Consider the following 27,985-nt stretch of genomic DNA (forward strand, 5'->3'; position numbering starts at 1 on the left):
TTATTCAGGGGGTGTTTTTTTTGCTCTATCCTAAAAAAAAGTTTCTCAATGTCTAACCTAAACGACCAAAATTTCATAAAATCAATAAATTAGACTTTTGGTTCCTTTTAGAGGAGAAAAAAAAGATTAATTCTAAGCTATTTGACACTTTTTTTCACAATTAAGTTTTAATAAGTATACAAAAAAATTTCAACAATTAAAAAGTGCTTTTAATCTAGTTTACTATATTCAAAAACATGCAAAAATTACAGTTTGCCATTGTGAAATACAAAAAACTTTAAATTTAAATTTAAATATTTTTTGACAGACAACATAATTATCCAGATTAAATTAAATTTTGTTTGCTTGGTTTACTTTGACATTTTTAAAACGTATAATTTATAAATTATTTATTTTATTAAAAATCTAATGGAAAAGGTAACTAAGTGCCAAAAATATTGAAAACAAAAGTGTTATTTAAAGTGTTAAAAACTCTTTTATCCTGTAAAACTGTTTTTTTCCTATAAAATAAAAATTTCTTTCAAGTAAGTTTTAGAGTTATAGTTGTTTCTCTACAATTAGATATTTATATAAGGGTTTAAAAATAAAAAAAGTCAAAAAGTAGACTTTATTAACAACAATTGCATATGAAATAAAATTTAATATACACAATTGTTATTAACAAATTTTGACTAAAATTATAAAAAATAAGTTTTGTGGTTATAAATTTCTAATTCAGTAATCTGTTGTGCCAAGTTTTTAAAAGTTAATAACTGTTAGTGAAACAAATAAAGAAAAAAAATGTATAGTTGTTTTAAACTTACAATTTAAATGTTTTTTATTTCTAATTGCTTTGAAATATTAAAATATGATAAGATAATATTCACCTTAAAGTATCTATAAACAATAAAAAGAAAAAAGAATTTTTGTTTCTTAAAAATTTGATTATAGTTATATTTTGTGTAATATACTTTTTAAAAATGGATAAAAAACTTGATAAATGTTAATTTCTATTTTATTTAGTTTTTACGTCAAACTGTTTTTGTCTAGCAACTTTAGTTATGAATGACTATGTATCTACAAGAGATAGTCTAAATGCTAAAAGTATTACTTGTGATGTCTGTGAGAAAAGCTTTAAATATAAATCAAATTTAATAAGACACAAAAGAGTTCATTCCGGAGAAAAACCATACAAGTGTGATGTTTGTGATAAAAACTTTACAGCTAAATATAAATTGGTTGTTCACAAAAGAATTCATACAGGAGAAAAGCCATTCAAATGTGATAGTTGTGATAAAAGATTTACCACTAAAGGTAATTCAACACGTCATTTGCTGGTGCATAATGGTAAAAAAGATTTTCAATGTCATGTTTGTCATAAAAATTTTGCTCGCAATTCCAATTTAAAACAACATTTAGTTACTCACACTAAAGATAAACTTTTCAAATGTGATATGTGTGACAACAGTTTTAGTACAAAAAGTAGTGTAAAGGCACATATGTTAGTTCATACTAAAATCAAAAAACATCAGTGTGAAGTTTGTGAGAAAAAGTTTTCTCGAAATAGTGATTTAAATTGTCATATGATGACTCATACTAAAGTCAAATCACATGAATGTGATATTTGCAAGAAAAAGTTTTCTCAGAAAAATAGTTTAGTTAGACACTTTAGAATTCATTTAGGAGAAAAACCTTATGGATGTGCAGAATGTGGGAAATGGTTTACTGATTGTTCGAATCGTACAAGGCATGTAAAAACCCATCATAAAGAGTTAAGTAAAGTACAACAGTCAGAACTGAAGTGCAAAATTCAAAAAACTATTGTTTATGACTACCTTAAAACAACTTCTGAATACAATTCTATTTATTGTAAGCAGTTTGTTATAAAATTTAACTTGTCTGTAAAATTTAAATAACTCTTTTTTTTTATGTATAATTTTGATTAATACTTTTTATATACTCTATATATTATTATATAATATTAATAAAAATAAATTATTTTTTTATATGATTGAGCTATTTAAATATTAAAAACAGATATTTTTTAAAGCTATGAATATATAAACTTTTGTTGTGATATCTCTATTTGTAAATTTATTTTAATAAAATTTATAAGACCGATATTTGTATATATTATTAACTTTTTTTTTAATTAATTGTAACAAATTTGTAAAAATATTTTGCTCTGACATTCAAATTGGATAAAGTACTTTTTGTAGTACTTTAAAACAAAAACCTTTACATGAATCTTTAAAAAAAAATTGTTGTGCATAACTAATTGACAATTATAATGTAAATCTAACAAGCGTTATTAAACTATTGTGTAATAAATGTAAAAAAAAAATCTTATATAGACCATTTTTAATTAACTAATCAGCAGTAAAAATGAGTCATAACAGATTTAACTTTTAGTTAAATTTCGTTGTATATCAGTTATAACTTACATTTTTGGTTTTACAGTGGGTTACAAAAACTATAATTATTTCTTATTTTAATACAAAAAGTATATTGTTTATATATACAGCGGTAGCTTTTTAATTAAGACAAAATTTAACAGTTTTTAAAATGATCGCTTAGATTATTTAGTGAGTTCACCAAAAAATTTGCTTCTTTCTTTAATAGTAGACAGACTCCATGACTAGTTTTGTGGTAAAATTATTTCGAAAATAGCTTTTAACAACTTAGTCTATTTCTTAAAAAAGGCTTCATATTTAGTAAATCAGTTCGCCTTTATTCAAGTAGTGTTCAGTTTTAACCCGCGTACAAATTAATGAACTATAAAAAATAATAGATTTTTAATAAAATAATTACTTGTTTTTTATTTAAGCTTTAAAACTGCACTTATAGCTTTATACGGGTATTACTTAGTTATAAGCCGCGCACTATTTCCACCCGATCATATCTGAACTGTTTACCTGAACTGTGATATGTGTGACAAAAATTTTAGTACAAAAAATAATGTAAAAAGACATATGCTAGTTCATACTAAATTAAAATAACATAATCGGAAGTTTGTTCAAAGAGTTTTCTTGGGAAATTCATTTAAAACGACATATGTTGACCAAATTAAAATCTCATGAATGCGATGTTTGCAAAAAGAAGTTTTCTCGCAGAAGCCAATTAGTCGAACACTTTAGAATTCACTTAGGAGAAAAACTACTTGGTTGTGCAGAATGTGGAAAATGGTTCACTGCTTGTTCTAGTCGAGGTAATCATATACGTACTTTTCACAAACAACTATGTAAAGAAAAGCAATTAGAACTGAAGTGTAAAATTCAAAGAACCATTGTTCATGACTATCTTAAAACAACTCCTGAATACAACTCTATTTATTGTTAGCAGTCTTTTATAAAATTAAGATATTCGGTAAACTTTAATTAAATCTTTTTCATGAATAATTTTAATTAATACTATTTATATACACACTAGTTTTTTAGGCTCCATTTTTTGATTGTTATTTTAAATGATGGAGCTTCTTGAATATTAATAATATATTCTTTATAGCTATGAGTATATAAATTTTTTGTTGTTATATCTCTGTTCATAAATTTTTATTAGAATTAATAAATTCAGCCTGCGCCAGATAATCTTAAAAGTGAGGTCCGGGCAAACTTTGGACATAATATTGAAGAATTCCACCTTAAGATGGCAGCAACTTTTGTAGGTCATGAAGAGCGGCACTTACATAACACACAAAACATCAAATATGGGGTTCGCGAGCCACGCCTCAGAACAAATATAAACAAAGAGACACATAACGCAGGCTGACATGAGAACCAAAATAAGTTAACAAGTTAAAACAAAATAAAAAAAAAACAGGCAAAGTTATAATTAACAAATATTTTAAAGAATGCATTTTGCTAAAAGATGTGCTAGAATCTGTTTTAATCAAATCAACTTCTAATTATCAAAAAATAGACAAATGTTTGTTATACTTAAGTTTTTTTTATATAAAAAATCAGAATAACGTTTTTAACTTAGTAAAAAAATTAAAGGTACATTGTATAATTCAAATATTAAGCATATATCCTTTGAAAGTTTCCTTTTACAATCATGCTCTTATTAGTTATAAATTTAGAAAAAAGGACTTGTAACAATAAGTTTGATGACCCCAAAACAGACACGTTAACAGTTTATTTTTTTAATTATCAACTGTAAGAAATCATCTTGATTACTAAACAAGCAAGACATGCTAATATTTACAGCTTCAATTGCTGTAGCTTATTAAAATAATTGTTTTTTAGTGTAAATAATCAGCGTATCAATATAAAAAACTACTTTAAACTTAAACTAAACATAAAGTTTATTAAAAAAAAACATTTTTTTATCTTTAAGTACGACACAAATTGATTTGCTCTCATTAAAGCTTTTATTTTACAATAAAAAGTTTAAACATTCACTTTTAAAAGTGTTTTAGTCAGATTCTTAACGTTCCTAAAAGCGGATTAGGCTTTCTATAAAAGTATGATAACTATTGAAAGATATATTACAACTTATAACAACCATGAATTTATTTAAAAAACAACAAACTTACGAATTTTGTATAAAAAGTTAAGCAACTTAAGTAAACTCAGCTATTTTTTGACTTCTTTTCCCAGTAAAATTTTTAAGTTACTTACTAAATTACCCAGTATATTTAGGATATTATGATAATGTTTTATTCTGCGCTATCTGAACCTTTTTCCAAAAATTTTACTTATATGAAAAAATTAAAAAAATCTCTCAAATTAGATAAATTCAAGTTTTTATCATTATTTTTGTTGTAGTAAAAATAAGCATTTGTTTCTAAGCTATTTGACACTTTCAATCACACTTAGTTTTTTAGTAAAAAATAAGTATTAGAAAAATAAAATTGACATTAATTAATAAATTCTTTTATATCTAGTTTATCATCTCGTACCTTGTACAAATTTTTGTCTCCAAACACCATTTCTACAAAGCTTTTACAAATGAAAAAAAAAAGATAAACAGATAAGTGTTTAAAAACCAAAATTTTCAAATAGACTAAAGTAAAATTTTTGTTTATTGCTTACTTTAAGATATTCAAAACGTAAAATTTTTAAATACATGTACGTTAGTGAAACTATTTAAAAGAAGGTAATTAAGAGCTAATTTTGTTAAGAACAAAAATATAATTTTTAAAACAGCTTTAAGTTTGTGAAATAAATATTTTCATACAAGTTTGAGAATTATGAGTATTTCTTTGCAATTAGAAGTTTATTTTAAAAGTTATAAGTGAAAAAACTCTCAGAAATGTAAATTTTATTTATAAAATTGCATTTAAAATAAAATTTAATGTACGCAATTTTTATTGTGTATTCTTTTTTACTAATATTTAACTTTATAAACAGATTTCGACTATATAATGTAATTTTTAGTCAACAGGTAATCTAATGAACAATATTAGAATTTTTTTAATAAAAACAAGTCTTAATACATTTTAAAATAAGCTGGTTTTCAGAAACAGATAATCAATTGTTACTATTTTATAATGACAATACACTGTTTTAAGTTCAAGTTCATTAAATACAAAAAACTTAAACAAAATTATTCAAAACTAAGTAAATAAATTGAAAATTAAATTAAGTTGGACCAATTCATGTGATTTTTAATCAATAAGTAATCTAATTAGTAATGAATTAAGAATTACATTTTATTGAAATCGAGTCTTAACACATTTCAAAAACAAAAAAAAATGTTCATTTAGTACTATCTTGTAATTAAAATACACTGTTTTAGATTCATCTTATTACAAATAACAAATTCATTGGAAATTTTTAAACTTATTAAATTTGTTTGTTTATAAAATATTTTTTATTGATTGAGAGTTATCATTAAACAAGAAGTTTATTTAAATTAAATTTAAATACATCTATATCCCTTTTTTAAACACTATTAAACATAACTTTTAGCACTTAAGTTTAAACTATGAATGATTCCGGTCAAAACATAAGTAATATGGTTCTTAAAAGTGTTTCATGTGATGTCTGCAAGAAGATTTTTAAAACTAAATCCTACCTGAAATTTCACAAGAGATTACATACAGAAGAAAAGCTTTACAAATGTGATATTTGCGACAAAAAATTTGTAATTAAACGTTACTTATCAAAACACATGTTGGTGCATAATGGTAAAAAAGAGTTTCAATGTCGTGTTTGTCATAAAAATTTTGCATTAAAACATCACTTAAAACAGCACATGGTTACTCATACTAAAGATAAACTATTCGAATGTGATGTATGTCACAAAAGTTTTACGCAAAAAAGTTATATAAAGAAACATATGTTAGTTCATACTGGATTTAAAGAACACCAGTGTGAAATTTGTGAAAAGAAGTTTTTAGGAAAAGGTGATTTAAAACTTCATATGTTGATTCACAACAAAATAAAAGCTCATGAATGTGATATTTGCAAGAAGAAGTTTACTACGAAAGGTGACTTAGTTAATCACTTTAGAATTCACTTAGGAGAAAAACCATATGGTTGTGCAAAATGTGGAAAATGGTTTACTCAAAGTTCAACTCGAAATAATCATATACTTAATTATCAGGTCGATCGATACGTAACTGTCATGTACTCATCATAAGGAAAGGAGCAACAATCAGAACTGAAATGTAAAATACAAAGAAGTATTGTTTATGACTACTTTAAGTCAATAGATGAATACAACTCTAATTAAAATTATTTTCTTAGAGCTTCGTTTACAAACAAAATGAAGTTTTCAAGTTTCAACTATTCTATATACCAAACAAAAAGTATATTTATTTACGATTGACAGTTTTTACATTTATTTACGATGTTTTAGTTTATTATTTAATGCTCAATGTATTAGCTCAATGTGTTATTTTAAAAATACTATATAGTAACTATGAAAATACAAGTTTATAAGACGTAGTTTGATTATAAATTTATTTGATTTTATCATGTTGCTTAGACAGTGTTATTTATTGTATAAGTTTTTAATTCGTTAGTTGATCAGTTTATTTTTCTTTTGTTAAGTTTAAACTCCAGTTTTGATACAGTAAAAGTATTGTAATTAGAGAGTATCAATGTTAGAATTTAAATAAATCTTTTTGATGTAAATTCATGTCGAATTTTATTTACAGTTTATTATTTTACACTTCTGTTCTGACTGTTGTTCTTCACTTAGTTCTTTATGACAATTGCTAATTTGCAGATTTCGACCTGAAGGATGAGTATACCATTTTTCACACTCTGCACAACCATAAGGTTTCTCTCCTAAGTGAATTCTGAAATGATTAACGAAATTATTTTTTCTAGAAAATTTCTTCTTGCAAATATCACATTCATATGACTTTTCTTTAGTATGAATCAGCAAGTGTTGTGTCAAACAATATTTACGGGAAAACTGCTTCTTACAAATTTCAAATTGAAAGTCTTTCTCACCAGTATGAACTAACATATGTGTCTTAACATATCCTTTTCGAGTAAAACGTTTGTCACAAATATCACATTTAAAATATTTTTCTTTAGTATGAGTAACCATGTGCTGTTCTAATACTTGTTTATATGCGAATTCTTTTAAACAAACAAAACATTTAAATTCTTTTTTACCACTATGTACCGACATGTGTTGTGTTAAATTACCTATTTGAGTAAAACCTTTGTCACAAACATCACATTTGTATGGTTTTTCTCCTGAATGAACTCTTTTGTGATAACCAAATTTGATTTATATTTGAAGCTCTTTTCACAATCATCACAAGTAATACTTTTACCATTTAAATTATCTCTTGTAGGTCCATGCTTATCCATAGTTCAACTTCTTAAAAAAACTATTTAGTGCGAAAAACTAATATAGATAAAAATTATAGTATTTATATCAAATATATTACACATTGTTTAATACCACATAAAATATAACTATAATATGCTAATTAATAAACCATATTTTTTATTTTTTGATCATCGTTCATAAATAACTTAGGAAGGTTATTAAATTAACCTATAAAGTTTATCAATTTAAAAATCTCTACAAGTAAATTAAGAAACATAAAACAATTGTATAATAGTTTCTTGTAATTTATTTACAAACGGTAATTGAATTTTTTAAATTGGCATAATAAACTACTAAAAAACTATCTTAACACACTAGAGTCTAGACCAGGGGTCGGCAGGCAGTTGGTGGTCGCGGGCCAAATTTCAAGTTTTCAAAGTCTTCGCGGGCCGCAGTTTTAGTTTTAGTGACATTTGAATAATCTTATGGTTTTAGTTTTAGTCACACTAGAGAAAAATTTTACTTTTATTCACCTTATTATATAAAATTACTTTTAGCTATTCATAGAATGCCTATTCAAATTAATATTCATTAGATTATGATTTACATTGACTGATATACTTTAATAAATATGTACTAATATTGTTAATAAAATTGTACTTTAATAAGCACTTAATAAGTTAAACTTAATACCTTTTTAATTTTACTTACAACATAACTCTCTATAAAAACCTAACTTGAAAGACAATTTATGGGTTACTTTTATAAATTTGTTATATCATCAACACTTTTTCATACTTCTAAGAGTATTTACTTCGAAAAAAGTTTTTGCGAGTTAAATAATTTACACTTATTAAGAAATTTAGTACTAGTTGACATAATAAAATTGATACCTGCTTGTATTCTAGAAAGCTAAAACAAATGATTTAACATAATTAATTCTCAAAACTTTAATAAAATATTTTATTAGTAATTAGACTTTTACATGGTTGCCACTAAAAAGCAAAAATGTCTGAGATGTATCAAACCAACTTAAATTTATTAAAATCTAAAAAAGCTGATAAATAGTTGTTAATTGAGCTTAGATACCTAGTTAAAATATCATTATTATCAAAAAGTACACAAAGTGTAAGAAAACAAGAAAAAAATGCAATTAGTAAACTACACAACAGTCAAAAAAACTATTCTGAGAATTGGAAGATTTCTTTAAAGTGTTTGAAATAAAAGCTTCACACACATCTGAGTTTTCAAGATTTTAAAAATTTGTGTAGCAATCCAGTTAATATAAAGTTCACTACATAAAGAAATAACAAAGGTTATAAACAGTAAATAAATTACATGCCAAAAGTATATAAGTCAGCTGGAATGGACAATAGAGTTTCTTAAACAAGTTTAACAAAAACTATAGAATTTTATTGAGTCAATAGAGAAGTAGAATTTTTTTTATTAAGCATGTTAGCAATTCTTTATTTGCAATAAGAATATTGCATTTAAAATTATTAATTGTAAAATATAAGACGAGCTACAAGAATAAAAAAGCGTCAGTTAGGAGTTATTGCGGGAAACAATAAAAAAATCACCAAAGTCATTTCCAACAAAGTACATTATTCTCTTCAGTAACTACAGAATAATCAGAAAAAATTATTAAGGCAAGTAATAAAGTAGCAAAATTTGTTACCTAAAATGAGTTATCGTTTATAATTGAAAACTTTTATAAAAAATTGATGATGGCGGTAATGAAAAACTTTTTTTTATTTCTTCAATGACAATTTGAAGTCGTGCTTAGGAGATCCATTTAGGTTATAAAGTCGCATAAATCAAACTGTTAACATGAGAGCACTGATAGAAAAACTATTGCTCATCTGAGAATTTTTATTAGAGGTGTTTTTACTAACTTTGACATTTTAGTAGAATTTTTTGGTTTTGTTCCAACACGAAGCACAACAATCGGTGAAATTGTTCAGGTAAAGGTGCAATTTACTAATACGGAGTTTTTGGAAGTACAATTCCTTCTTTTATTTTTAGTATAAAGTTTAATAAAGGTTTTAAAAAATATCTTAAAACATTTATCAATTTACTTTATTAAACAACAATTTAACAAATGATTCTTATATTTACAATATAAAATTTATATTTTAAAATATTAGAATTTTTTTTAGAATATTAAAAAAATGTGATCGATATCCATTTAAAATTATTTAAATTTCAGTGTTACATTAAAATATTTTTAACAATTCATAATTTATCAAATTTAAATTGTTTAGAAAAAAAAAAGAAAATTTTAATTATATACAAATTAGTTTTTATAGTTAACGCATATTTTATGTATACTTTATTGCTGCAATTTATAAAATGAGAACTAGCAACTACATTTCTATATATTTATAGCTAAAATATTATAGTTTTTAATATTCAAGTAGCTTAACCATATAAAAAGATAATCAAATGTTTTTACACATTTAAATAGTATTGGTGAAAACTATACACAGGAAAACGTTATTTAAAGTTTACCGGCAAACTAACTTTCTAAACACACTGCTAGCCATATTTAGAATTGTATTCAGATATTGTCTTAAGATAGTCATGAACAATACTTCTTTGTATTTTACACTTCAGTTCTGATTGTTGTTCTTTACTGAGTTCCTTATGACAATTACGTATATGCTCACATCGATTAGAACTTCTAGTAAACCATTTTCCACATTCTGCACAACCATAAGGTTTTTCACCTAAGTGAATTCTAAAGTGTTCAACTAAACTTCCTTTCAGTGAAAACTTTTTCTTGCAAATATCGCATTCATGTTCTTTTACTTTGGTATGAGTCAACATGTGTCGTTTCAAATCACCTTTTCGAGAAAATTTATTCTTGCAAACTTCACACTGATGTTCTTTTTTTTCAATATGGACGAATATATGTCTCTTTACATGGATTTTTTGAGCAAAACTTTTGTCACACAATTCACATTTGAAAAGTTTATCTTTAGTGTGAGTGACTGAATGTTGTTTTAAATTAGATTTTTGTTTAAAATTCTTATGACAAACATGACATTGAAAGTCTTTCTTACCACTGTGTACCACCATATGTTGAAACAAATGACCTTTCTGAGTAAAACTTTTATTACAAACACGACATTGAAATTCTTTTTTACCACTATGTACCACCATGTGTCTTATTAAGCTTCCTTTAATGATAAATTTTTTGTCGCAAATATCACACTTGAATGGCTTTTCTCCTGTATGTAGTCTTTTGTGATATTTCAGGTAGAATTTAGTTTTGAAAGTCTTCTTGCAAACATCACAAGTAACATTTTTATCAACCATATTAATTTTGTTTTGACCAGAATCACCCATAGTTCAAACTTAAGTGCTAAAAGTTATGTTTAGTAGTGTTAAAAAAACAGAGATTGATGAAGTTTATAAAAACTATAAAAAAGACCTAATTGTTAATGATAACTTCTAATCAATAAAAGCTATTTACTAAAATAAAATTGCTTGATTTGAAAATTTTTATCTAGTATTGTTAAACGTAATAAATTAAAGTTAAAAACGGTGTGTTTTTATTATAAGGTGGTAGTAAATGAACATTTATGAAATAAAAACTTATTTTACGATGAATTAAGACTGGGTTTTTGTAATACATTTTTCTTATATTACTTATTAGATTTCCTCTTAATTATTAGTTACATGTTTTAATCATAATCAATTTGAAAAGTCAGAACTTGAATAAAAAATGATATCTAATAAAGTTTGTGTACATTTAATTTCATCTATTTAATTTATATTTAATAAAGTTTACATTCTTTGCGTTTTTTTTACTTTTAAATTTAAAAATGAGTACCTATTTTTAGAGAAGAAATTATAAATCTTAAATTTACTACAAAACTTTTTGTTGTACATGATTAAAACTGGTTTAAACAGTTATACTTTTCTTCCTAAAACAATTTAACACTTTGTTACATTTTATTTAATAATTGTACAAATATTAAATAAAATAAAACAAAGATATATACACATATATACAAAAACCTTAAAGTAAATAATATATAAAAAGTTTACTTTTAATGAATAAAAATTTTGGTTTTTAGACATTTATTTAACTTTTTATTTTCAGGTTTAATTTTTTTATTTCTGTCGTAGGCAAACTAATATTAACACTGGTTTAGTTACAACTTTGCAAATATATTGAATAATAAACTATACAAAAAGCACTTCTTAATTTCTAACAATTTTTTTATTAATATAAATTAGTTGTGATTAAAAGTGCCAAGAAGCTTAAAAATAAAAAAAGTCTCATTTTTTTTTCATTATAAATTTGATCAAAAATTAAATTTGTTTAACTAGAGAAATATTTGTCGTTTGGTTAATATATAAGTTAAATGTTAGATAAAAGGTTCAGATAGGGCAGAAGAAAATACCACTTGAATATAACCAAAATTTATTTAGTGTTGGCGGTTGGAGTTTTATTATAAATTATTTGCTTTTTAAGCCAAACGTAGATTAACTTTTATGCTAATTTTACTCTTAAATAACTTAAGTGTAAACATAGTAAATATTATATGCAACTAGTTTAACAAAATGTATTAAACTTGAAACGTGTTTTTTAAAACAAGTTTTAAAACTTCTATATATAATTTTTTCGCCAATTTGTTTCCCAGAAAGTTAATTCAAAACTATTTAATAAAAATGACATTTTTGTATTTAACTGTAGCATATGTATGCTTTTTTGTTATATCAAATTAAATATTAAAATATTTTGCTAGCAAATTTATCAAGTTTGAAGACTTTTTAAATTTTTAAGGATATAGTTGTACAGTTTACTAACAATATTGAATTAAAAATTAAGAGGTATTTCAAATTAGTTATAAAAGTTAATCTAACATTCGTTCAAACTTTATTATTTTAAACAAGTAAAACTACAAGCTTACATAATTTTTATTTAAATTGTTTATAACACTTAACAAACAAAACATTAGCTTTTTTGTTGACTACAATTTAGTTACCAGCAATATTAATAATTTAATAGTATAAAATATAAACATGCATGTTTAATAAAATATTTCTACAAGTTTATGTTCAATTTTAAGATAACAAGAAACGAAAATTTGAAAGCCGTTCAGTGTTTAGTTAAAAATTTCTCTAAAATATTTGCATTACAACATCAGCTGTATTGGTAAATTACCATATTACCACCATCAATAGAAAGCTATTTAGAATTGTAATCAGATATTGTCTTCAAATAGTCATAAACAATAGTTTTTTTTATTTCACATTCTAGTTTTGACTATTGGTCGTTACTTAGTTCTTTATGATGACTAAGTATATGCTTACATCGACTAGAACTAGCAGTAAACAATCATAAGAAAAAAAAAATTAATATTTTTTTCGTTTTTTAAATAGTTAATAAAATAACATAATTTTTTAAAGTTTTAATGATATAAAAAAAAAGTATAATTTATATAAAATATTTATAACTATTTCAAATGCACCTTTTATAAAGGACTTTTTTTATTTGAAGATTAAAGATTTTAAAAGTAAAGTTAAAAAATATGTTTGAAAAAATTGCACAAATATTTAATTACATAAGTTAGAAAACTAAGTGAATTGAAGATTTAATACGTAATCTACAATGTGCTTTTTAAAAAATATCAAGCAAGAAATTGAAGTTTTATATTTTATCTTAAAATAAATAAGTTAAAAGACGTGAATTTAAGATTTATTTTATCAATAATGTGTTGTTTATTTTGTTAGTTCCAACTTATTCTTATTTTTTTATAGAATATTTACCGCGTAAGTATGACCCGTTACTTAAAGATGCAGTTTATTTGAAAAATTAAGATAAAGCTTAAGTAAAGTTGACCAGACAATAGCATGAAATATAGGATAAAAATCATTTATAAAAAGTACTATAATTAAACTAATAACAGGTAAAAAATTAGTACGCTCAGTAGAAGATTGTAGATAACCAGCTAGCACACAAAACACTTAGTCACTGTGTTTGAAAAGTTTTTTAATATATTTTAAAGTGTTGTTCTACAAGTTTTTATGAAAAACATTTATTTTTAATGATTAAATATCGCTTAAGAATTTATTGATGATCTTGAATATCAAAACTAAAAAGCTTATCAAGAATTAAAATTCGTTTATCAACATTACTTTTTTTATACAATAAATTCATAAAAGGATTTGCTTAAGATGTTTTGATTTATTTGTTGTGCAAAAAATCTAATAAAAGAGTTTAACTTTTAGCCCTGGTAAATTTTAAATATTTAAATGGCTATATAAAAGAATATAATACTTTTTGCATAAAAATATTAGTATGAAATTATATTCATTACTTTAAATTAACATTTATCAAACAAACGATTATGTACATTACAAAAGTCGTTAAGCTAATTAATTAAAAAAATAATTTTCTATGTGAAAAAAAAATTAACTTGTGTAAAATTGTTGTTTTAATGTTTCATAAAATCAATTTTCCTTAAAATCAAATTCAATTTTATAGTTGCAGAAGATTACATTTAATCAGCAAATTCAATTTAAAAAACAATATACATTTTTCTTAAAGTTTATTATGGTAAAAACAACTACAGATTCTGCAACTTACGTACCTTTATATTGAATCTATTTATTCAATCTTAATTTATACAGTCTTATAAGTGTTAAAAGTTTCGATTTTTATAGTTATAAAAGAGAGTTTTTACATAGTTAAACACCTCCATCAAATCAAATAGTAAAATAAACTAGAGCATTATAAATTAGTGTAACATTATAAATTATATGATTTTCAATTATACATAAACAGAGTTATACAATTGTTCCGACTTGATTTCAATACTTAGAATTGTATTCAGCAATTGTGTTAAGATAGTCATGAACAATACTTCTTTGTATTTTACACTTCAGTTTTGATTGTTGTTCTTTATTGAGTTCCTTATGACAAGTACGTATATGCTTACATCGATTAGAACTTGTAGTAAACCATTTTCCACATTCTGCACAACCATAAGGTTTTTCTCTTAGGTGAATTCTAAAGTGTATAACTAAACTACTTTTCTCAGAAAACTTCTTCTTACAAATATCACGTTCATGAACTTTCATTTCAGTGTGAGTCAACATATGTCGATTTAAGTTTTCTTTCTGTAAAAACTTATTCTCACAAACCTCACACTGATGCTCTTTTATTCAAGTATGAACTAACATATGTGTCTTTAAATGACTTTTTCTAGTAAAACTTTTGTCACATATATCACATTTAAAAAGTTTGTCTTTGGTGTGAGTAATTAAGTGACGTTTCATATCACCTTTTCGAGCAAAATATTTATGACAAACATGACACTGAAATTCTTTCTTACCATTATGTATCAACAAGTGTTTTCTTAAACTACTTTTGATGATAATTTTTTTGTCACAAACATCACATTTGTATGGTTTTTCTCCTGTATGTATTCTTATGTGAAATTTTAGATAGAATTTACTTTTAAAAGTTTTCTTGCAAACCTCAAAAGTAATAGTTTTAACAACCATATTACTTTTAATTTGACCAGAATCACTCATAATTCAAACTTTAGTGCTAAAATTATGTTTAATAGTGTGTAAAAATATAACAGAGATTGATGTACTTAATTAAGTTAAACAATTACAGATTGATTAATGATAACTTTCAATTAATACAATCGTTTAATAAAAAAAAAAAGCGTATTTTGAAAATTTTCATTTAAGTTTATTAAACATCCTAAATTAGAGTCAAATAAACTGAATACTAAAGTCAATAAGTCTAAAAGTTTTACAAAAACTTTATTTCGAAAAAAATATATAATTGTTCAAAATAAAGCTGAAATATATAGTCATGATTGTATATCGTCATAAAACTTATAACCGAATTATTTTATTATTATTATCACAAACTAGTAAAGAGTAAATCTTACAAGTCTTAGTTACTAAGTTGTATATTTAATATATGTTAAAAAGCCATTATTAATTTTTAAATAAGAAATAATGAAACAATGGTTTTGTTATTATAGTATCTAGTTAGGGATTTTTTTAAGTATTTTTTAGTTGTAGTAGAGCAACAGATTGTTTAAATGGAATGTTGAAAGTCAAATATGAATTTTTCGGAAAATTGATCATTTAGGAAAAAATATAATATAAGACAAGGCGTGTTTAGGCTTGTTTCTAGTGCGACCTCTAAAAAATATGAAGAAAAAAAATTTTAATGAAAACGATATTTAATCAGATATTTCCAATCATTTTAATAAATTCTCTAGTGCAATCCATACTAAATTTTAAATTTGTTTTTGATGGCATTAAAAGTTTATAACTATTAATAACCCGTTTGTAAAAGGAAACTTTTAAGTAAAATATATTTTCTACCTGAACTATACATAGTTGCTATAATTCTTATAAATGAGTTAAAAACGTTATTCAATTTTTATAAACTAAAATAAAAAACTTATTCTACAACAAACATTACTATTTGATAATTAAAAATTGAGTTCTAATAAAACAGATTATAGCACATCTTTTAGCATATCACATTGTTTTAAAAGTTTTTTGTTTTTAATCTTTGCAGCTTTGATTTAAAAATTTTACAAAGACTGACCATGTCAGTTCAGCTACTTATAATGACATTTATATAAATAATTATATTTTAATTTTTTTTAATAATTTGTACTAATTTTAAATCATTACATATTGTTTTAGGTTTAGAATTTAATCACTTAGAATTAACTTCAAAACTAATTATTTTTTAAAAGAAATATTTCAAGTTCGATAATCAAATTGTATTATACATGGCAATAGCCTAAACAACCTGAAGGTATATAGGCCTGAGAAGTTTTGAAACTACCATTTATTGCAGATATATGTGTGTTTGAGATCAAAATAAAAGTATTAAAAAAAATCAACGTACAATGAAGAAATCTGAGAATTATATTTGATTCGAAATCAATATTAAAAGTGCAGATAAAAGGCCTAATACCATAATTAAATAAAAGTTGTATAGTATACAAATTAAACTACATTGCCTTTATAAAAGAAGCTATATCGAACAAACTTCCAAATAATTTAAAACTAGGATAGAAAATTATTACTTTAATGTGTGTTGAAATTTTTAAAAGTTAGTCCTTAAGGTAAGACAAACGCTACTAAAAAATCTGATTAGCTGAAAAATATATAAATAATAACCATTAAGCAAAAAGTTTATAATACCTAGATTCAAAATAATGATTTCTTGCAATATTTTTTGACCTTATCAAGTTAGAGCTGAATCAAAATTAAAAAATGTATTTAATGATCTATACTTAGTTTAGCTAACTATTTTATTTCCTTAAAGTTTATATCAATTACATTATTGATTAATTTATAATTATTTATTTTCTCATTTATCACTTAAATAGTTTATTTACTCGTTTGTTTATGAAGAAAAATGTTTATATTGTTTTGTTTAGCTCCTAGTATACTATACTGACTTCAAGTAATAGAATATATTGATATTTCACAAAAAAATTTTTGAATTGTTACTTATTTGTTCATTACTTAAACTTAATATTCTTAAAGATTTTTATATTCATTATATGGTAGATAGTATCTATTTACTAACGATAACTTAAATAGTTTTTTGTTTTTGTTTCAAGTTATATTTTCTGGCTAAAAATTAATTAACACTAAAAATGTTTTCTAGCTAAAAGAGCTAAATGTTTTTTTAATACGTTTATACTAATTGGTTATTTATAACACTTTTATAGAAACATTAAACAATAAAGCATTATCGTGATATTTACATCATTAAATGAATATTTTAATAAATAAGTTGAAAAAAGTAGTGCTTCATCATTTTAATACGTTTGATTAAAGATATGAAAACATTTAGTAGAACTTAGTTAACAAATATTTTAACTAGAAAATTTTGTGCGCAATAACCTAAAGCAAATATAATTGATCTACACTAATACTTATATATATTATAAAACTAAGAAAATAAATTATGAAACTATAAATTGTTTAAACATTTTAGTTTAAGCAAAAAAGTATCCTTGCGATATTAAAGTATAACATCTTGATAATTTTTTTTTTTATTACTTTATTTGTTTTTTAAGTTCTTATAGTTACAATAATCTTACAAAAAACTAGTTATGAATTAATCTCGTAAATTTTGTAACTATTCTTTTTAAAATACCTAATTTTTAGTTTAACTTGTTACTAAAAACTAACTAAACTTCTTAGTAATTTTTTAAAAACATTAAACGTATATAAATGCAAATAACTAAACGAACAATAATCAATAAGAATTTATGTGTTTTATAAACGTGTAAGTTATTGTAACTAGTTCTTACGTACCTTTTAAGTTTAATTATAAAGAAAACAACAAATATATAAATTTATGATTTTTATCAATTCCAAAGATTCATTTTAGAAAATGAAACTAGGACAAGAAACATCTAAATTTACACATAAAAGTATATTGTTGTACAACAGTATTATAATATATATCTCTTATAACTCATTTATACATTACTTGGAAAAATTCAAAGTTTTGAATATTATTTCATTAGACGAAAAAAGTACCGCTTTCTTAAAATATTTATATATGTGTTCATACATTGTTTTAAGATAGTCATTAACAATTGTTATTTAAATTTAGCACATAAATTTCGATCGCTGTTTTTATTTAACTCCTCATGATAAGTTAGTATATGTCACAAAAAAAAAAAATTAACACAATTTACAGAAAAGTATAATTAACTTAAAAGCAACTAACGTCAACACAAAATAAAAATACAATATATAAAAATTGTCTATGTAGCAGACTTCGTAGCTTTGTAAATTTAAGTGCTTCTATTTAACAAAAAATGTTATCAAAAAGTATATATGACATAATTTTAAAGTCTTTATATTTTACATGGAATTGTTTAAATACAACTAGCTCTTTAAACACTTAAAAAGTAAACAAAGCTAGTGCAAAGTAAGCTGATGCAAATCTGTAAACAGTAATATACAAAATAATACACCATAAACTGTATTTAAATTTTATAACCCGCAAACAAGCTGCTAGAAACATTTAAGAATACTTAGAATTGTATTCAGATATTGACTTTAGATAGTCATGAACAATACTTTTTTGTATTTTACACTTCAGTTCTGATTGCTTTTCTTTACTGAGTTCCTTATGAACTAAATGTATATGATTATTTCTAGCAGAAGCTTGAGTAAACCATTTTCCACATTCTGCACAGCCATAAGGTTTTTCTCCCAAGTGAATTCTAAAGTGTCTGACTAAATCACTTTTATGACTAAATTTTTTCTCGCAAATATCACATTCATGAGCTTTAACTTTAGTATGAGTCAACATATGACGATTCAAATTACCCTTTAGTGTAAACTTCGTCTGACAGACTTTACACTGATGTTCTTTTGTACCAGTATGAACTAGCATGTGTGTTTTTGCATTAATTTTTGTACTAAAACTTTTGTAACATATATCACAATTAAAAAGTTTATCTTTGGTGTGAGTAACTAAATGTTGTTTTAAGTTAGAGTTTTTAGTAAAACTCTTATGACAAACATAACATTGGAAGTCTTTTTTACCACTATGCACCATCATATGACTTGTTAAGCTACCTTTAATGATAGATCTCTTGTCACAACTATCATATTTATATGGCTTTTCTCCAGTATGAATTCTTTTATGAACTTTCAAACAAGATTTAGTTTTGAAAGTCTTTTTGAAAAAATCACAAGAAACACTATTAACAACCACATCACTTTTGTTTTGACCAGAATCACACATTGTTTAAACTTAAGTGCTAAAATATATGCTAAAAAAAAAACTAAGATTAATAAACTTTATTCAAAATAAAACAAACTAATTGTTTAATGATAACTTTCAATAGTAAAAACTATTTAATAAAAAAATCGGTTGGTTTGAAAAGTTTTAACTAAGTTTGTTAAACTTTACAAATTAAAGCTAAAAACAAACCAAAACAATGTATCTGATTATAAAAATGTAATAAATAAATATTTCATTTATTTATAAAATAAAAATTTGGTTATATTTATTCTTTCATAAATTTATTTTACAAATTAAGTTTCGGTCAAAGACCTCGTCAGTGCTTGAATAAATCTAAAAAAGATATGTGAAAGTTATAGAAAATAGCATTTAAAAAATTTAATTAGGATAAAACTAAATTTTTACTTAAAGTTTTTACTTAAGAAACTAAACAAATCAAATTTAATATTAAGACTGAGCTTTAGGTGAAGTTTAAATTTTAGCTAAGTTTTGAAATCAATATAACAACAATAATAATAATAATAATAAAAGCTGTATGTAGCTTTCTTTTTTCTTCTAGTTAATTTACACAGTAAACATTGCTTAAGCAAAATTGTGATTAATAGACTGAGCTTAAAATTGAATTGAATTTGGTGTAGCTTATTTTAATCGTGACGTAATTATTGAAAACTTGAACAATCTTGTGCTTTTAATAGCTATTAAAATTTAAAATCCCGCTCAAATGCTTTATATGAAAACTTATAGTTAAAACAATTTTTTTTACCTAAAAACAAAACAAGTTAAATTGTAATACTAAATTTGAATTTTTGGCAAAGTTTAAATTTTAATTAAGTTTATAAATCAAAGAACAACACAAATAATAATAATAAAAATAATAAATTTTATGTAGCTTTCTATTTTCTTCTAGTTGATTTTCAAAGTAAGCATTGCTTAAATAAAATGTTTTTAATAGTAGTAAGCGGGCTTAAGTTAAGATGAATTTTAATCAAGCTTAATTTTATTGTGACTTGAATATTGTAAACTTAAGTAATTTTGTGCTTGTAATAGTTACGAAAATTTGAAACTTTGCTTTAATAATTAAGAAAAAAAAATTTAACTTTAAGAAAATTATAGCTACAAAAATTAAAAAGCATACATAAAACCTGTATTACGGGTAACTTAAGTTTGAAGTGGAGTTTTCGGAAGTGCAGGCAGGAATAAAGGGTTTAAATTTTAATAGCTATTAAAAGCAGAAGATTGTTTTAATTTTCAATAATTACGTCACAATTAAAATAAGCTACATCAAATTCAATTCAATTTTAAGCTCACTTTATTAAATACAACTTTGCTTAAGCAATGTTTACTCTGTAAATTAACTAGAAGAAAAAAGAAAGCTACACACAGCTTTTCTTATTATCATTCTTGTTGTTATATTGATTTTAAAACTTAGCTAAAACCTAAAGTTCACCTAAAACTCAGTCTTAATATTAAAGTTTGATTTCTTTAGTTTCTTAAGTAAAAACTTTAAGTAAAAATTTAGTTTTATTCTAATTCAATTGTTTAAATGCTATTTTCCATGACTGTCACATATCTTTTTTAGATTTATTTAAGCACTGACGAGGTCTTTGACCGAAACTTAGTTTGTAAAATAAATTTATGAAAAAATAAATATAACCAAATTTTTATTTCAGAAATAAATAAAATATTTATTTATTACCATTTAATAATCAGGTACATTGTTTTTGTTTGTTTTTAGCTTTAATTTGTGAAGTTTAACAAACTTAGTTAAAACTTTTCAAACCAACTAATTTTTTTATTAAATAAATTTTGCTATTGAAAGTTATCATTAAACAATTAGTTTATTTTATTTTGAATTAAGTTTTATTTTGAATTAAGTTTATTAATCTTAGTTTTTTTTACACTGTTAAACATATTTTTAAGCACTTAAGTTTGAACTATGAGTGATTCTGGTCAAAACAAAAGTGATGTGGTTGTTAAAAGTGTTTTTTGTGATTTTTGCAAAAAGACTTTCAAAGCTAAATCTTGTTTGAAAGTTCATAAAAGAATTCATACTGGAGAAAAGCCATATAAATGTGATAGTTGTGACAAAAGATTTATCATCAAAGGAAACTTAACAAGTCATATGCTGGTGCATAGTGGTAAAAAAGACTTCCAATGTTATGTTTGTCATAAGAATTTTACTAAAAATTCTAACTTAAAACAACATTTAGTTACTCACACGAAAGACAAAAACTTTAAATGTGTTATGTGTGAGAAAAGTTTCAGTACAAAAAGTAATGCAAAGACACACATGTTAGTTCATACTGGTACAAAAGAACATCAGTGTGAAGTTTGCCAGAAGAAGTTTTCTCTAAAAGTTCATTTAAAACGACACATGTTGACTCATACTAAAGTTAAAGCTCATGAATGTGATATTTGCAAGAAGAAGTTTTCTTTGAAAGGTGATTTAGTCAGACACTTTAGAATTCACTTGGGAGAAAAACCTTATGGCAGTGCAGAATGTGGTAAATGGTTTACTCAAGTATCTGGTCGAAATCAGCACATACATGTTCATCATAAGGAATTAAGCAAAGATCAACAATCAGAACTGAAGTGTAAAATACAACGAAGTATTGTTCATGACTATCTTAAGTCAATATCTGACTATAATTCTAAGTATTCTTAACTGTTCTTTGCAGCTAGTTTGCGGATACAAAATTTTTTAATACAGTTTATAGTGTTATTGTTTTGTATATTACTGTTTAGAGATTTGCATCAGCCTACGTTGCACTAGCTTTGTATATATTTTAAGTGTTTAATGAACTAGTTGTATTTCAAAAATTCCATATAAAAAAAAATAAAACTTTAAAATTATGTTTTATAAACTTTTTTGATAACATTTTAAGCTACAAAGTCTGCTAAATGAAAAAATTTTATATATTGTATATTTTTTGGTGTAAAAGTTTTTTCCTTTCAAGTTAATAATACTTTTTTGTAAATTTTGTTAATTTCTTTTTGTGTGACATATTCGAACTCAATAATATCGAATATTTTTTATTTTATATATAAAAATATCGTGAGGAGTTTAATAAAAAACAGCAATCGAATCTTAAGTGCTAAATTCAAAGAACAATTGTTAATGACTACCTTAAAACAATTTATTAACACAAATATAAATATATTTAAGAAAGCAGTAATTTTTTCGTTAAATGTAATAATAATCAAAACTTTGAATTTTTTTAAGTGATGTATAAAAGAGTTTTAAGAGATATATATTATAATACTGATGTACAACAATATACTTTTAAAGGTAAATTTAGATGTTTCTTGTCGTAGTTTCATTTTCTAAAATGAAACTCTGGATCTGGAATTGATAAAAATCATAAATTTATATATTTTTTTTGTTTTCTTTTTAATTAAACTTAAAAGGTACGTAAGAACTAGTTAAATAACTTAAACGTTTATAAAACAATTAAATTCTCATTGATTATTGTTCGTTTAGTTATTGGCATTTATATACGTTTATTGATTTTTTAAAAAATACTAAGAAGTTTAGTTAGTTTTTAGTAACAAATTAAACTAAAAATTAGGTATTTTTAAAAGACTAGTTACAAAATTTACGAGATTAATTCATAACTAGTTTTTTGTTAGGTTATTGTAACTATAAGAACTTATAAAACTAATCAAGTAATAATAAAATTTGAATCGAGATGTGATAATTGAATATTTTAAAGATACTTTTTTTTTTGCTTAAATTGAAACGTTTAAACAGTTAATAATCTAACAATTTATCTTCTTTGTTTTAGAAAATAAGTAAGTTATTAGTGTATATCAATTATTTTTTCTTTCGTTTATTGCACATAAAACTTTCTAAATAAATATTTTTAAACAAAATTCTGCTAAATGTTTTCATATCTTTAATCAAACGTGTTAAAATGATGAAGCACTACTTTTCATAATTTATTTATTAAAATATTTATTAAATGATGTAAATATTTACGATAATGTTTGACTATTATAAATTAAAGAAGTTTTAATAAAAATGCTATCATTAACCTATTAGTATAAATTTATTAAAAAAAAATACATTCAGCTGTTTTACCTAGAAATATTGTTAGTATTAATTAATTTTCAGCCAAAACTTGTAGACAAAACATATTACTTTGAAACAAGAACAAAATCTATTTAAGTTTTCATTAGTAGTAGATATAGAAGAGCATTTTTAAAGTTGTTCACATTTTTAGTAAAAGATTACGTTGCCAAGGTAATATTGACCCCTCGCGCCACCTTGCGGAGATTTTAATAACAAAAACACAATTTTGATTACATTTTCCAACTTAATAGTCCTCAATTTAAGTCTTTTGGTTGGGTCTTGCAACATTTTGAAAGTTTTCAAGGTATAACTCAAAAAAATGTATTTTAACGTTAAAAATTATTAGATTGTTTGTTACGAAACTAAAGAAACAGTATAGTGAAAACCTTTTTGCTTACATAAAACAGGTTTCCTTAACAAAATACAAATGGCTTCTAATTTAATTAAATCAAAAACATTACTACAAATTTTAATAGTTTTAAATCTATCTATATTATAATTGTTTGCATAAGTTGGATTATTAACTAAATGTTCTGAAATAGATGAACGTTTAGATGCGTTAAAAACCTTAACCGGTATATCATCTTTCTTATCTGTCAGGCAAAAGTTTTCTACACATTTTGGTATGTGTTATTTCATTCTCTTCCTTAGATGTCTGGTTCTTAATCCAAAATAACTTGCTGGACAACAGCAACTGTACTGGTAGATTACCATACTTTTATTTAATTTTTATACTGGATTCTTACCACCTGGTGTTATTAGTGGTTTAGAGATTAAACAAAATCTAGGGTTCGCTGCATAATAAGTATCTCTCATTAATTGTCTAACTTTTTTTTCCAAAATCTCTGAGCTTTAACTAATAACTGGAACTTTTAAAGTAACTACACATTTTTCAGGTCCTATTGTCTTTATTCTATCCAAATTTTTCACATGTAAATGAATTGTTTTGTTAACTAACTATTGTGGGTAACCGTTTTTGTTTAATAGTGTTTTGATTTGTTTTTTTCACTTAGTAGCAACTCTGGTGAACAAATTTTGTGTACCCGATGACACAATATTCTTATTAAATTTACTTTTCTCTTTAAACTGCAGTTTGATTGAAAATTTAAATAACATCCTGTAAAAGTTTTCTTTCTCTTGTCTAAATTTGTACGTCTAAAAACGCAAGTTCATCAATGTTTTCTTTTTCTATTGTGAAATTTATAGAATCATGAGCATTATTCAAAATATTAAAGAACTTATCCATAGTTTTCTCGCTTCTAAGTATAACAAAGCAATCATCCACAAACCTTAGATATAATAAAATATTTTTGAACGCAGGAACAATTTTTAATTCAACATAACCAATAAATATACTTGCTAATGTTGGTCCCAAGGGGGATCCAATGTCTATTCCGTCTTGTTGTGAATAAATTAAGGGATTAAAACCAAATTTGACACCAGAAGCTGCAAGTTTTAAATGTTTTTAAAAATTTATTCTGCTAATTGTAGGTTTACTTAACTTAAACAATGTATTAACACAAATTTAAATAAACTCTTCCAACGGTATGTTAGTAAAAAGATTTCAACATCAATATACGCAATAAACGTATTATATTACTAGCTTCAATTTCTTTAATTTTGTCTACAAACGTAAAGTAATCCTTTAAATAATATGACAAAAAGTATTTTAAAACTGGTTAAAGTGTTTTAAAACTGGTTAAAGACACGAGTTTAAAAACTTTGCCAATTTATGTTGTGCTGAGTTCACCATAGATAAAATAGGCTTCAAAGGAATGTTTTCTTTATTAATTTTTGGTAAGCCATACAAACGTGGGGTAACTGATCCAACCGGTTTAATTAAATTAAATAATGATTTACTAATTTCATTCTTCACTTATTTGGTTTTAACTGTTACTAATTGCTTTTGTCGTTTATTAATTTCTTTATTACTTTATGATTACTTGGTTACTATATTAGTGTGTAAAATCTTAATATTTGTTAGCATTGTACTCTACTGAAGAGAATTGCTTAAAATTTATTTAGTGTTATTGAAATTGTTTTTCTTATGTAACTTATTGTAATAAATTATAAACCTTAAAAATAGTTTTTATTGTAAACTTATGCCAATAGTAAAAACGTCCTTTCCAATTAGTTATTCAAATAAAACTAGTCAAATATGTTATTACAAAAAGAAAACACCTAAGTATTATAGTAAACTTTATTTACAGAACTACATAATGCTAAAAAAAAGGTTTTTAATTCTTTATATAAATACTTAAAGTTAGAGTAATTATAAAAAAAAAAAATTGTTTTTATTCAGCGATTTAGTTATTAAAGTTCATCGGGATCAAACAGTTAACGATAATCTTCAAATAAAGTTATTTGTTTACAAACTAACAAAACGTTTTGTAATTTAAACACTTTATATTTTTAACCAAATAAGTAAAAAAATATAAATATTATTTTATAACATTTTTATATTATGTAAAATAAACATATAAAAGGTACTTATTGAAACTACTTCTAAAAAATGGTTGTATATGTTTCGGCTATTTCTAAAACGCAATTTGAATGAATAATTTTTTAAAATATATCTTAAATCATAAAGTGAAACAGTATTATAAACTAAGTAACATTCTTTTCTACATATATGTAAATAAACTTTTGTTGAATAAAATATAATATTTTTAAAAATCTAAAGCTTTAACGTAAAAAGCTTAAGTAACATAAAACTATTGCTTAAAAAGTAATTGTATTAGTAATAGTAGTTGTATTAGTAAGAAAATATTTAATCAATTTTTACTCAGGTAATACAAACGTAAAATTAGTATTCTTACTCATTGAAGTAATTTTCAATTTGTTCACTACTTCATCGAAATTGTTTAAGTTAAAATATTGAAAAGTAGTTAATTGTTTTTTTTGATTAGTAGTAAAATGTTTGTCTTTTAAAGAATCTACACACTTAAATTTCCTTTTTAGAACGTTGTATAGATCTTTTACATTTAAGTATACTTTGTTCAGATAATCAAAACAATACTTATATATTACTTAAGTTTGTTGAAACTATATATTGTAAATAGAAAAATGTCTTTAGAACAACCTGAAAAAATCTTTCTGATTTTAAAGACAACTTATAAGTTAATTAATAAATTTAAAGCTGAAACAATAAAACTGAAATTAGAGTTTGATACATAAAACTTATCAATAAAAAAATATGAATTTTCAATATCAGTTTGCTGATATGTAATTAGTGTAATTTAAGCCTTTTTTTGTGATAATGTTTAGTTATTTTTTTTTAAATCATCAATAGAGAACAAATTTAACTTTTAAAATTCTATATTTTTATTATTTATTTTAAAATTGTAACATTGATTTATAAAATTTGTATAATTTAAACACATCAAAACTAAATAAAAATAAAACATTTTAAATGTTCACTTAAAAGTTACTTAGAAATTTATTTCTTAGTATATAACATAACTTATGACTAACTAGTGTATTAACTATTTTAAGATAGCTTAATGCATTATTATTTAAGCTCTACTTAAATATATATCATATAACATGTAGGTAGGTACCCAGTAAACACAGGATTATAGTCAAAAACTTAAAGTACATTAAAGTGTTAGAAAAGAATACTTAAAGATTTACTTTTTTTTTTTATAGTTATTTTTTAATAATTTAACCAAATATGGCAAATGATGAAAGCAACAAATCTAATTCGATTACAAAAAGTTTTATCTGGAAAGTGTGTGAAAAGAGCTTCAAAACAAAGCAAAATCTGAATGTTCATCTAAAAATTCATTCCGGAGGAAAACCATACAAATGTGATGTTTGCGATAAAGGATTTATTCAAAGAAGCAACTTAACAAAACACATGTTGGTACATAGTGGTAAAAAAGAATTCAGATGTCAGGTTTGTATTAAACAATTTTCTCTTAAAGATAATTTAAAGAAACACATGCTGATACATAATGGTATAAAAGATTATCAATGTCATGTTTGTTTGAAATCATTTGCTCAGAAGGCTAACTTGACAACTCATTTAATAAGTCACACAAAGGTAAAACCCTACAAATGTAATTTGTGTGACAAGTGTTTTACTCAAAAAGGTACTATAAAAACACACATGTTAGTACATACCGGAATAAAACAATTTCAATGTGAAGCTTGTGAAAACAACTTTTCTCAAAAATGTAATTTGAAACAGCATATGCTTATTCATACAGAAAAGAAAAATCATGAATGTGATATTTGCAAGAAGAAATTTAACCTTAAAAGTAGTTTAGTCCAACACTTTAGAATTCACTTAGGAGAAAAACCTTATGGATGTGCAGAATTTGGAAAATGGTATGCTAATCCTTCTGGTCGAAATTAGCATATACGTAACTGTAATAAGGAACTAAATAAAGAAAAGCAATCTGAACTGA

At 23.7% G+C, this 27,985-nt stretch overlaps 2 protein-coding genes across 2 annotated transcripts in view; both read left to right on the forward strand.

The window, feature by feature from the left end:
* Positions 1 to 1,708, forward strand: part of LOC145839331 (uncharacterized) — a 28,419-nt gene extending 26,711 nt beyond the window's left edge. Inside the window, exons 9-10 of the mRNA XM_082946919.1 lie at positions 1,112 to 1,480; positions 1,663 to 1,708. Coding sequence (XP_082803045.1) covers positions 1,112 to 1,480; positions 1,663 to 1,708 — 415 coding nt within the window. The remainder of the gene's footprint in view (positions 1 to 1,111; positions 1,481 to 1,662) is intronic.
* Positions 1,709 to 3,033: 1,325 nt separating this feature from the next.
* LOC145839332 (uncharacterized) lies at positions 3,034 to 27,933 on the forward strand. Its single transcript, XM_082946921.1, has 6 exons — positions 3,034 to 3,171; positions 3,553 to 3,690; positions 6,013 to 6,460; positions 7,156 to 7,208; positions 21,507 to 21,942; positions 27,500 to 27,933. The coding sequence occupies exons 1-6, from the start codon at positions 3,034 to 3,036 to the stop codon at positions 27,931 to 27,933; spliced, it is 1,647 nt and encodes a 548-aa protein (XP_082803047.1).
* Positions 27,934 to 27,985: the final 52 nt, after the last annotated feature.

Source organism: Thalia democratica, chromosome 6 (assembly GCF_965202585.1).
Source record: "Thalia democratica chromosome 6, ktThaDemo2.hap1.1, whole genome shotgun sequence".
Classification (NCBI taxonomy): Eukaryota; Metazoa; Chordata; class Thaliacea; order Salpida; family Salpidae; genus Thalia; species Thalia democratica.

What these genes read in the sequence shown, in the direction of transcription:
- LOC145839332 (XM_082946921.1), top strand. Translation starts at nt 3,034, where the DNA reads ATGTTGACCAAATTAAAATCTCATGAATGCGATGTTTGCAAAAAGAAG. An exon ending in ACACTCTGCACAACCATAAG is followed by an intron (nt 7,209 to 21,506) that starts GTTTCTCTCCTA and finishes TTTTGCAAAAAG; the next exon opens with ACTTTCAAAGCTAAATCTTG. An exon ending in GAAGAAGTTTTCTTTGAAAG is followed by an intron (nt 21,943 to 27,499) that starts GTGATTTAGTCA and finishes TTTCTCTTAAAG; the next exon opens with ATAATTTAAAGAAACACATG.